Source organism: Pollicipes pollicipes, unplaced genomic scaffold, assembly GCF_011947565.3.
Source record: "Pollicipes pollicipes isolate AB1234 unplaced genomic scaffold, Ppol_2.1 Scaffold_4881;HRSCAF=5763_pilon_pilon_pilon, whole genome shotgun sequence".
In the NCBI taxonomy this organism is placed as follows: Eukaryota; Metazoa; Arthropoda; class Thecostraca; order Pollicipedomorpha; family Pollicipedidae; genus Pollicipes; species Pollicipes pollicipes.
Genome location: NW_023596576.1, coordinates 23,981,320 through 23,992,511, shown reverse-complemented (window position 1 = coordinate 23,992,511; position 11,192 = coordinate 23,981,320). Strand labels below are relative to the sequence as shown.

Genomic DNA, 11,192 nt, shown 5'->3' with positions numbered 1-11,192 from the left:
TCCATCAGCCGAGGCCAGTTTAGGGCGGAGGCGCTTAAGTGGACAGGATGGACGTCACATTCAAAAGACAGACCTGTCTCAACATGTGCTGCGAGTGTCCACCATAAGCTCTGTGCGAGGAGCTCGTGGCACGACAAGGATCCCCCGTGCTATTTAGCTACAGGGCGGTGTTAAAATGACCCGCTCCAGCTTCCATGACTGAAACACCAGAATCTAGTGGCAGGGTGAGTGCAATGGTCGCCTTTTCAAACAGGTGATGAGCGAAATTGAAGGAGTTGAAAAATCAGTATAGCGTCCATCGGCGCGGAACGCGGGAAACCGCATGCTGTTCCATTCTAGTCTGAGGGAATCATGTTGAGCGGCGAATAGCGCAAGATGGGTCAAAATGTCGGAGCGTAGTTATTAATGTCAACTACCCTGTGACTTGAAGTGGAAGACGTCGGGGAATGTTGAGTGTTCCGTAGTGGTTATTCGCCAGACTGTGAGTGGACGCCGAGGCAGTGTTTCAGCGTGATTTAAACAGTTCGCTTGGCATGTTGAATAATGTATTTGTGTTGCACATTGACAAAACATTGGGCGCAGTACGAAAAGAGCTACTTCGATGCTCAAACATTTTTCAAATCAGCACACTCTACCCATTCACTCATGGATGCTCACAAGTCGCCATCGGCACGGAAAAAACGCCTGTCTTCGGGAGACCGGGCAGTCTCCAAGCTGAACATACCAAGTCCACTCTTTGAATACACCTATTCTTGCAACTGCAGCGGCCAGCCTTGGAGTCGTGCTCAGGCTTCACCACACTGCCAGAGTCCACCACATGCCCGAGGCCCACCACACTGCCCGAGGTCCACCACACTGCCGAGGTCCACCACACTGCCCGAGGCCCACCACACTGCCCGAGGTCCACCACACTGCCCGAGGCCCTCCACACTGCCCGAGGCCCTCCACACGTTCTGTCTCACCACTCCACAACGGGTACAGCGCCGTAAAGCACCGCCACTCTCTGTCGACGAGTCCCCCGTCGGGCCGGCAGCATGTCTCGGCCCTCTCTCCACACGCAGTCACGGCCTCTGCGCGCCCCGCTCCGGGCCCCCTGATCACGTGTCTACCTGAAGTAGTTGCTGGTTCGGCTGCTGTAGGTGGAGAGCGGCGCTGGCGGCTGTCCCCGCGTCGTGCCGCGACCCATGTCCCGCTGCTCAAAGTCGTGTATGTCGTAATACACCAGGCTCTGGTTCTGCCGGACGAGAACAGTGTCGCGGGAGATGCACACTTCCAGCTGCGACGCCTGCGCCCACACGGTCATGACCGCCAGCGTCTCCCACGATGCAGGTGTTTCTCACGAGTATCACGGGTGTATGCAAAGGCAGTGTCACGTGTCGATATGATGCGATGCGGCGACAGAGTATGACAACAACCTGATGTGCAGCCCTCGTAATCTGAAGCGCGGCAGTCAAAACATTGCAACAGCCTCCTCAAACTACAGCACGCGATGTTCAACGCATCAAACATGTTACAACACACATGAACACCTTGCTAAGTACGCATACATAATCTACTTTATAAACGGCGAGTAAGCACAAATACGTCTTCAAGATTTAACTCAGGCTAAATGGATGTGCCATGGTATTGCTACCACATACTCTCATTGCGCACTGTGAGAAACCCCAACACCATGTCAGTCACAGCGTCTTTCAGGAAGCACTTCCTACGTGCTGGCCTTTGCAACATCCATGGACCCTTAGCGTGCTGCCCTCGAAAAATGGTCATGCACTCCTTCTAGGATCACCCATCATGCCCGCCAGTCTGAGCCCCAGCGTTGTACGCCCATAAACCTTCTGACGAGCCCCGTACCTGCGTCATACCTTCCCAGGCCAGCCTCCTGCTGTCGTTCCTCTCACCCAGTCTGAGACTGTCGTCACGGTCTCGGTCTCGGCCAGGGTCACGGTCACGGTCACGGTCACGGTCACGGTCACGGTCAGGGCCTCGGTCGCGCCGTCAGGGTCAGGGTTGGGGTCGCGGTTGCGGCCGTCGGGTCGGGGCGGCGGGGTGCCTCCGGGCAGAGCGCACCGGGAGACACAGCGAGCCGAGCTGCGGCGAGAGACGGGGCCTAGGACCAGGTCATGGGTCGAGCCGGACCGGTGTCGGAAGGAGGACCGGCTGGCGGGAGCAGCAGGGTGACTCCCACGGGATGTGTGCGGACAGTAGCACTGTAAACGGGACGGAGCCCACGTCAGCGGTCGGTCTGATTCAGAGTGCTTTCCTTTCGTGGAATGAGGCATGAAACTGATCACCACCATCCAAATACACTGCTTTTCGTGCCACCAACCACGGCAAAGCAGTCACGGTGCAAAGAGATCATGCATACATCCGCAAAACACGACACATGCGAGCCCACCCAGACACTCGACAAGCATGTTCTCCACGTGATATGTTGTCATGCCTTAACCCCCTGCATGCATGCCTGATGTCTACGAAACACATCCCCCAGACCCATAAGCTCCCCCAGAGCAATGGCACACGACTCGGTAGCTCGTCGGACTTCCGCGCATAAGTTTGATTCCTTGCTGCAGCTGTGACTGGAGGGCAGTGCGATCACCCGTGAACAGACAGACAGACAGCGTGTCAACGCTATGGTCAGAGATGAGTGCGGGGGTCGGGGCGGGGGGGGGCGACGACGGCCATCTCTCCACTGACCGGGGCGACCGAGCCGCGGGAGCGAGGCCGCACGGGCCGGTAGCCGCTGACACACGACTGCCGCTCGTCCCGGTCGTCGTCGTAGTCGGGCAGCGGCACGGGCGTGCGACTGCCGCGGCCCGGCGCCGGCCGCTCCGGCAGCGTCACCGGCGTCACCGAGCGGCGCACTGGCGCCACGAACACCGGACGACCGCCTGCCGACGGGGGTGCGCGGTCAGGGACGGGACATTAGGGCTCACAAAGGACTCGGAGGAGGCTACGGGCATACGTCTCCCATCTGAAGGAGGTGATAAGCGGCATCAGATGTGTAAACCACGTCCACCTAATCTTGCCCAAAGCCAGCAAGCAAAAACCACCTTGAAGTACGAATAAATCTCATGGGAGACCTTCGCCTATTTTCGAGAAACTGGGAGCATTACACGACAACCGTCCAATTAGAATGATGATGCAAATTTAAACACACGCATAGCTCAGCAGAGATTTCAAGGCCACCCGACATGACTACCCATTCATTGCGGCCGGCGCCTGTACACCCTGCGCGACTCACCTGCCATACCGAGGCTGGCGGGCCCGTCCCTCAGCGTGCCTGCTCCAAGGCCGGCCTGGGCGCCGTACGGCGGCAGCTGGGAGTGGGGTGGACCGCCGAACATCGGCTCCGGCTGGCAGACCAGGTACATGCAGACGGTCAGTGGAGACGACGGCCAGGACAAGCCAGCATGGTAGAAAATCATGCGACGGTCATCTGAGAGCTGATCGCGCCTTAGCAGACCAGGTACAAGCAGACGGTCAGTGGAGACGACGGCCAGGACAAGCCAGCATGGTAGAAAATCATGCGACGGTCATCTGAGAGCTGATCGCGCCTTACGCGGGCTTATCAGCATGGGCCAAGTACAGACCTTCTCACGTGTGTACGGTAAGACAACGGTCAGCATAACCTGGTCAGTGGACAGTCACAGCTCACAGCAAATATCGGACAGGGGGATATTGACACGGCAAAGTCTGGATTGATCGGAGTCTGGAAGCACAATATCTTGATTGATCGGCGAGTTAGCCATCGTCACCGATGTGTAAGGCGTCCCCAGATCCTGGCAAGAGAAGAAAAAAACCGCCAGCCCAGCACGCACATACGGTGTTACAGTGCGCAAGAAGATCTTCAGCTCATGCGTTGTTACTAGAGGCGTGGGTGAACATTTTTCCAAGGCGGCTAGGTAAGCCATAAGGATAAGTCAACAAGATAAGTGCAATACGCAAGGATTCCGTTGCACACATGCCCGCAAAATGCATGCAACACTCCACATCGCGCCGGGTCTTTTGTCAGTCTTCCGTCGTCATAGAAATGGAGAGAGGTGAGGTATCACGCGTTCCATTCTGCGGATTTGTCTCATCTTCTGCGGATTTGTCTCATCCCGTTTCCGTGCGGTCGAAGTTAAAAAAGGAATGTCTATCATCACTGGGATGCAATGTGCCGAAGTGCCCCCAATGGCGCAAGACTGGTGAAACATAGAGGGAAGTTGGCTTCTTCTTGTGATACCCAGAATGACGTCCGAACTAGCTTTATTGTAGTCATTCCCCCAACAGGGAACTTGATAAGAGCAATGCCAGTTAACCGTCTCCTTGTTTAAGTTCATCTAATTTAAGACGTTCAAGGTTGATTTACATTTTCGTAATGTAACTTAAGACTTTACTGCCTCCAAACAACGATAACTTATGTGAAAGTATCACAGACCAAAATATGCAGATCATAAGTGACGCATGTATCAGCAATAATTTCTCACATCAGCGCAGCAGGTTAATTTCCCAATACACATCCTTGCCATGCGTGGTACTAACTTTATCGGTGGACTTTCCACCAAACCTAGTCAGGGTCGGGCGTCCCAGTTGTCCCGTCTGCCAGTGAGAGGTCAGTCGGGGGTGGTCCGCAGTGCGCTGGCCCAGCTTGCAGGCTGTGGCCGGCCTACCCTCGCCTCCAGTGCCACCGCCGGCCCGGCCCCACCGCCGCCGCGGCCGGCTCCGGCGCCGGGTCGGGGCCGTGTCGGCGCCGGCCGCTGCGGCTAGCGTGCCTCCGCCGGCGCCGGCTCGGCGCGCGCCGCCGCTCGGGCGGCAGCGAGAGCGCGAGGCTGGCGCCGGCGGCCGAGCCCCGCCGAGGCGCGGGTCCGGCCGCCGGCGGCGCTCGGCCGAGCGGCAGCAGCGCGCCGCGCCGCTCCACCGCCAGGGGGGCTGCGTACAGGGGAGCGAGCGCCACCTGTCGGCGTCAGGCGGCAGCGGCTCAGGTCTGGGTCACACGCGGCCGGCGCCGCGCGTCGTCGGCGTCCGAGCGGCAGCGTCGAGTCGAGGACGGTCATTGTCACGTATCGGCTACAGAAAGTGGCGACAGTCTAGAGCTGTCAGCGAGCGACTAACACGGGAAACAAGCCGCCTGCTGACATTGAGACCAGATACAGACGAGGACGGACCCTCCCTGACATAACCTGTGACTAGTTCTCAACAGCCAGAACACAGAATCCGCTACTACCTAAGCACGGTGAATAGTCAGCACTACAAAGCGAGTAAACAGGAGGCACTACGACTATTCCTCAGCTTACCAACGCTATGCATCCCACTACACCGGCCCTTGTCCACATCCACGGAAATACTCCACTCATGCATCAGCCCTGTAGCCCCGCACGTCTATCTACACGAGCACATCTACACACGGCCGTGGTGCTCGGCACGGCGCGCTGGCGATCGTCGCCTGCGTCCTGCTCCACGCCGTCCGCTCACCGCGTAGATGTTCTGCTGAGCCATGGTGTCAGCCAGCCGGGCCCAGCGCAGTCTGTCCTCCCTGACGGGCGGGAAGCCCGCCGGCCCCAGGCCGCCGCCCGGCTTCCCGTAGCCGAAGCCACCCGGCACGGCCAGCGAGCCCACCTCCGCCTTGCCGTCGCTCTGGCCCTTGTGCCAGCGTTTGCTGCGGAGGACGATAGCGGCAGGTCAGGGAGGGTGGCGGCAGAGCTGGCTCGAGCTCACACCGGCAGAACAGCGCGAGCTGGTGATGGCCGGTGAAAGGGACGAGTCATCAGATCGGGTGCGTTTGAGCCGCACCGATCGGTGCATATGGTGACGCTTGCCCCATCCACCCCTGTCACCAGCTGATTAGGTAAATTATTTCCCGTTGTAACATACTACTTCGACTTGCTGACATGGTATGTGAAGATAATCGTTTTCCCGACAAGGATAATGTTCACGCCCCCACCCCGCGTAACGGTAACTGCACCTGTCGGTGTCCTCTCGTCGCGTGGCGACGACGTTCAACAGCCGCATCGTTACCTCCACTTGCAGAGCCCGATGAAGGTGGCTATGATGACGAGAGCGGCGGCGGCCGTGGCACCCAGCGCCGCGCCCAGCACCTCGCCGTCAATGTCACAGCGCGCCCCGTAGTATGAGCCGCGACATCTGTCGAGAGAAAGACGAAGCTACACTACGAGGTCCACCGTCTGGCCGTCCCACTGACATTCACCGGTGGTTTACAAACCATGCCGCCTTCCGTACATTGTTTCGCCGTTCGCGATCTTCGGCTGACGCTAATCCCGATATTGCTGCATCCATGTGTTGTAGCCATGCTCTATTATGGTATATACTAGCCCATGTAGCGGGAAGGTTGGCTTTGCGCACCGCTCGCTCTATCCGGGCCGTCGCCCAGCGGCGCGGCACTGAACCGTGTCTTACAGGCAGGACTTTTGTCCGTCGTTGATCTGGCAGGTGCCGTGGCCGCCGCAGAAGTCCTCTGAGCAGGACTCGCAGTGGCGGCCCGCCCGCGCCACGTCGCTTCGGTACCTGGGGGTAGGTGGTGGTCCTCAGTCGGGCCCTCCGCGCGCTAGCCACACCGCGCCGTGCCGCCTGACTCCAATACCCGCTTCCGGCGACCATCGGCGCCTGGTAGCCTCGTGCCCACCTGTCTATCACTACTTGCAACACCGCCAAGTATTGCTAAAGACGTCACCAAAACAACGCCGAACACACAGCTTCAAGTGACGATTTACGCCTTGATTTACGCTTTTTTGGCTTCGAAACTGCCGGTCGTGCCGGCCACAACTGACAACGTCATCTCTCATCCGGCTGACCTCCTGCTAAGCCTAGCGTGTCTGTCGGCATTTCGCCGGCAGTCGCGGCCTGCTTACGTACCTATCGTCGTATCCCGGCTGGCAGCGGCAGAGAAAGCTACCAAACACATTACTGCATACGGCATTCTCGTCACAGTCGTGGAGACCCGGGCCGCTACATTCATTCAAATCTGGAAGCATGCCACATATGCTCGTTATAGAAAAGTAACTTGGGGCCAAGAGCAGAGTAACGTCAGCACAACTTACTTCTGTGCTGCGGCATACATATACTTTCCAAATGTTGAGGCGCATCATAGAAGAGAAAAGACGTGCTGCCGTGGACTGGACGATTGGTTAGGAGCGAGACCCGCAAACGTTACTGGAGACAAAGGCATCACCAGAACACAGGGGCATCGTATCGTATTGCATCCGCTGCTAAGGAGTCTGCCGACCCAACTTAATTTCCCTCTATCTGTTTACGTAGCATGCAATGAAACGCACCGCCAACGTGGCAGTGTCCTTCAAGCGCATTTGGAAGACCACGCCCCAGCCGTCCCAATCGTCCCACCTTGGATTCCCGGTATAGGGTTAAGCGGTCCCTCGACGAACAGGGTCGAGTCGCCGATATTGTTGTCCTTGGCCTTGATGACTCGGATCATCTGACGCTGCAGCTCGTTCTTCACCTCACGCCGGCGCGTCTGCGCCGTGTCCAGCAGGCTGACCGTCGTGTTTAGGATCAGACGGCCGCCCAGCGAGTAGAACGAGTTTATCTCGTTCCCCATGTAGATGTCCTTCATGGTCGTTTGCGTCATGGCCGAGTTAATCTGGAACAGCACGAAAGCACAGCATGGAACAGCGCGGGCCGCCAGCTGCGAAACTGAAGCATGTGGGATGTAATGCATGATTGCTTTTTGTAATCCCAACGCTTATTGAGGCCCTACTGCGACCACTTTGTCTAACTTAGGAGTTGAACAAGCCCGACACTGCAGAGAAAATCGGCACGGCCATAAAAGTGCAATGCGCAACGCATGCAAACTCTCTAGCCACAAGCATACTCTTCAGAGCACATGATGTCTGCGGCGCGACACCCCACTGGCTTGCCACTTACGGCAGTGGCGCCACCCGCCGCAGTGTGGCGCGCGAGCGTGCTGCCGCACTGACCGCTCGCCGGGCATCCCAGGCCAGCTGCTGGTACGCCTCCGTCTCGGGGTTGTTGAAGTCGGGGCTCCAGAGAGGCGCTGCTTGTCCACACCATCCACCCTTCACTGACATGAACGACAGACACACCGCCTGGAGCACAGGGTCGGCGCGTGAGCCGCTGGCCTGCACTGACATGACAGACAACCACGCCTGGAGTTCGGGCGCGTGAGCCGCTGGCCTGCAACTGACATGGACTACAGACACCACGCCCGGAGCACAGGGTCGGCGCGTGAGCTGCTGGCCTGCAGCGGCATGCCCGTGTGGCTCAAGTGTGGGTTGGGACTCGCTGGTAGGGCAAAGACAAGCATCTCTCAACCGTCTCGCTATATACTTAGCAGGCCGCCACTTTTCATCGAGCGTCAGATTTTGTTGTTGTTAATAAAATGTGCAACATTATAAAGGCACTCTTATTGAAACTAACTTAACAGCATCCAAAGCGAACGCCCGGTCCCGTCTCCGACAAACATTACATACTGAAAAAGGTCCTGCCATTTTGACGCCGCGGTCAACTGTGTGATGCCAGCATGGCCCTCAGCACCCGCACGTGAAGAGCAAGGCCAGAGTCGACTGAAATCCGGATCAATCACGTGACCAGGCAACACGAGGCCAGCAAAAAGCGAATACGCTCACAGCCAGTGCAGAGTCCGGATCGGCGTCACCACAGAGTATTCACGTCCGACCACAGTGCAATGTCTGCTTGAGTGACCCGATTGCAGCGGCGCGGGGCCAGCCCCGGATTGGTCACGTGACGACGGCGCGAGGTCGGAGTCGACTGTACGTCGGAGTACGCACGTTTGCAGGCGGTGCGGGGCCGGAGTCGACTGTAGCCGGGCCGACACACGCACGAGGAGACGCCGCCCTCTGTCAGGCAGCGCTCGTTGAAGTCTCGCTTGCATGTGCTGTCGTCTCCCACGATGCACGTGTCAATCCTGTGTGCACGCGCGGCCAAATGTGAACAGTGGAGCTCAACAGCATGTCAAAAGGCTAGCTGAGTGAAAATGGAGGAATGCTTGCTTCGGGCTAGCTCGACTTAAACGGAAACTGCACTTTGCGGGCCACCAGAGACCGATTGTCTTAAGCTGTTGGTGTTTCGTAAACAAACATGACTTTTGGCTTCATTTCTGCAGGGCGATACAACGCGCGCACAGCCTTTTCGGCCTCTGCTGAAACCTAAATGCACACGCCCATCTCAAAAGTCGGAGGTGACTATTAACGATGATTACAGGTTCAAAACAATTCCGCCTAACAAGCCCCGCAGGCCATCACCGTCCCGTTGTCCGTTGGCAGCGGTTGAGGCCTGGACCTGATGGGCGGCGGCCGAGGGCCGGCGCCGCTGGACCGGGTAGGCCGGCCCCTTGTCTGGTCGGGCCGGGGCATCGATTTGGGCCGACGGCGCCAGTCGCCAGGCCGGAGCGACGGCGCCCGCCGGCCGCCTGCAGACGCGCCTGACCGGCGAACCCGGACACCGGCGGCCAACCGTCTGCCGGGGCCAACCACGGGGAGCTGGTCAGGCACTGTGTGGGCAAGAGAAAGGCGGCACTGGGCCAGCACGCCGCGCGAGACATTCCACGGCTTTATGAACTGGGCCCTGGCATTGTCCGCATCAATCGTTGACAACAAAAGGTAGGCGAATTATCGGAGTTGCCGAATCGATTCATCAGTGCTTAGTCTCGTCCAGCTGAATGATTTAGGGGGGGGTAGCCGGGATCATTTCGAGATGTTACTCATTGATGGTGTAGTCTAGAAGCTGTCAAAATCTGACATTGAAAACAACATATATGATGCGTGGTTAGCCTGGTTTTGGCTTTGATAGCATGACCTGCAAATGAATACATCAGACGTAACGACGACTCTCGACGGACCGGACAGGAATTGTGCATTGCATAATCCCCGCCCGGTCCACTCACTTCAGGCTTCCACAGTTATCGGTGCTCAAAATGTTCTCAGATCCCATTATCATGAATTAATATCCGCCTTCATGCGAATTTAATACACTTCAATTAAAAGGAAATCGCGTCCTGCAAAGAGCTGATTAATTTGCACAGCCACTTAGCCCGCTCAGAGCAGTAACCTCACAACACGTCACCTCATAGCACATCGCTTCCGCTGAGTTGCGCCGGCAGTGGTCAGACCGGTCCGCCGGCGCCGCTGACCGCGGCGGGAGGCCGCCCTCGTGACCTCACCTGGTAGGAGCCCCTGCGGGAGACGTCGGTCGGCTCCAGGCTGAAGTACGTGCGTCGGCCGTCGATCGAGACAAAGTTGTTGGTCGGGTCAGGCTCCGTGATGATGTCACCCGGCTGGCGCAGCTCGTTGATGTCCACTGCGGGTCGCGCCACCGCTGAATATTGCGAGCACCTTGTCCAGGTGTCAAAGGCGACCGGTGCGGGTGGGGAGACCGAAGCACAGCCACCCACGCAATCTCAAAAGCAACAGCTTTGATGGCTTTCCAAGACGAAATGTTGGTAACAATGCCCACGTCCGCTGCGAGCGTCGCCGTCACGCTCATTGTGCCTCCGCAGACGAATCGCTGCGATTTGAGGCAATCAGAACACCGCCGCCACTCCCCTGGTGATTGCGACCTAGGCTCCTGAAAATGCGCAAGATGATGTTTGGCGGAGATATGGCAAACTCAGTCACCAGCTGCTGAGACGAGGTTTCATAAAGTGATTTGCAGGATGGGGTGCGGGGCAGTGTAAACTTTTTCCGCCATTTTAAGTGGGCTATGTCGAATGTCGGAAATGCCATAAATGCCGGCGATGTCGGAAAAACGTTTGTATACGTAAGTGGGGCCCATATGAGGGGGAGGGGCGAGGTGAGCATAAACGGCAGCGTACCTCAAATAAAGCCCAGGCTGTGACCAGCCGGCTCCAAACGCAGGATCAGTCAACTCAAAAACAAAACAACTACGGCTTGGCCTGCGCCCAAGCGCCTCGGATAGCGTCAGCGAGATGACCAGTTCCTTCAGAGTAGGCTTTTAGCAGGCCCTGGTTGGCGTCTCAGTCGCGCCGGCGCATCAACTGACCTGGGATGACATACGGCTGGCCTGTGGGCACGCGCCGGCTGGCGGCGGCCCCAAACGACTGCGCCGCCGTCACCGTCACGTCCACCACCTGACCGACGCCCGGGGGCGACCCGGTCACAACTGCCGGCTCCTGCTGGGGCCGGGGTCGCGCACCGACCGGCCTCAGCGGCGCCGTGGCGTCCAGCACCAGCCCCGGCCGT

The 11,192-nt window shown here is 58.2% G+C and overlaps 1 protein-coding gene across 1 annotated transcript in view; it reads right to left on the bottom strand.

Annotated features, from left to right (window-relative positions):
• Window positions 1-8,105, bottom strand: part of LOC119100142 (uncharacterized) — a 15,373-nt gene extending 7,268 nt beyond the window's left edge. The window contains exons 1-10 of the mRNA XM_037223252.1: window positions 7,932-8,105; window positions 7,339-7,594; window positions 6,853-6,961; window positions 6,397-6,504; window positions 5,998-6,123; window positions 5,455-5,638; window positions 3,242-3,353; window positions 2,819-2,888; window positions 1,852-1,909; window positions 1,110-1,285 (exon numbers count right to left, since the gene is read on the bottom strand). Of these exons, the coding sequence (XP_037079147.1) occupies window positions 1,110-1,285; window positions 1,852-1,909; window positions 2,819-2,888; window positions 3,242-3,353; window positions 5,455-5,638; window positions 5,998-6,123; window positions 6,397-6,504; window positions 6,853-6,961; window positions 7,339-7,594; window positions 7,932-8,105 (1,373 nt within the window). The remainder of the gene's footprint in view (window positions 1-1,109; window positions 1,286-1,851; window positions 1,910-2,818; window positions 2,889-3,241; window positions 3,354-5,454; window positions 5,639-5,997; window positions 6,124-6,396; window positions 6,505-6,852; window positions 6,962-7,338; window positions 7,595-7,931) is intronic.
• Between the last annotated feature and the right edge of the window lie 3,087 nt (window positions 8,106-11,192).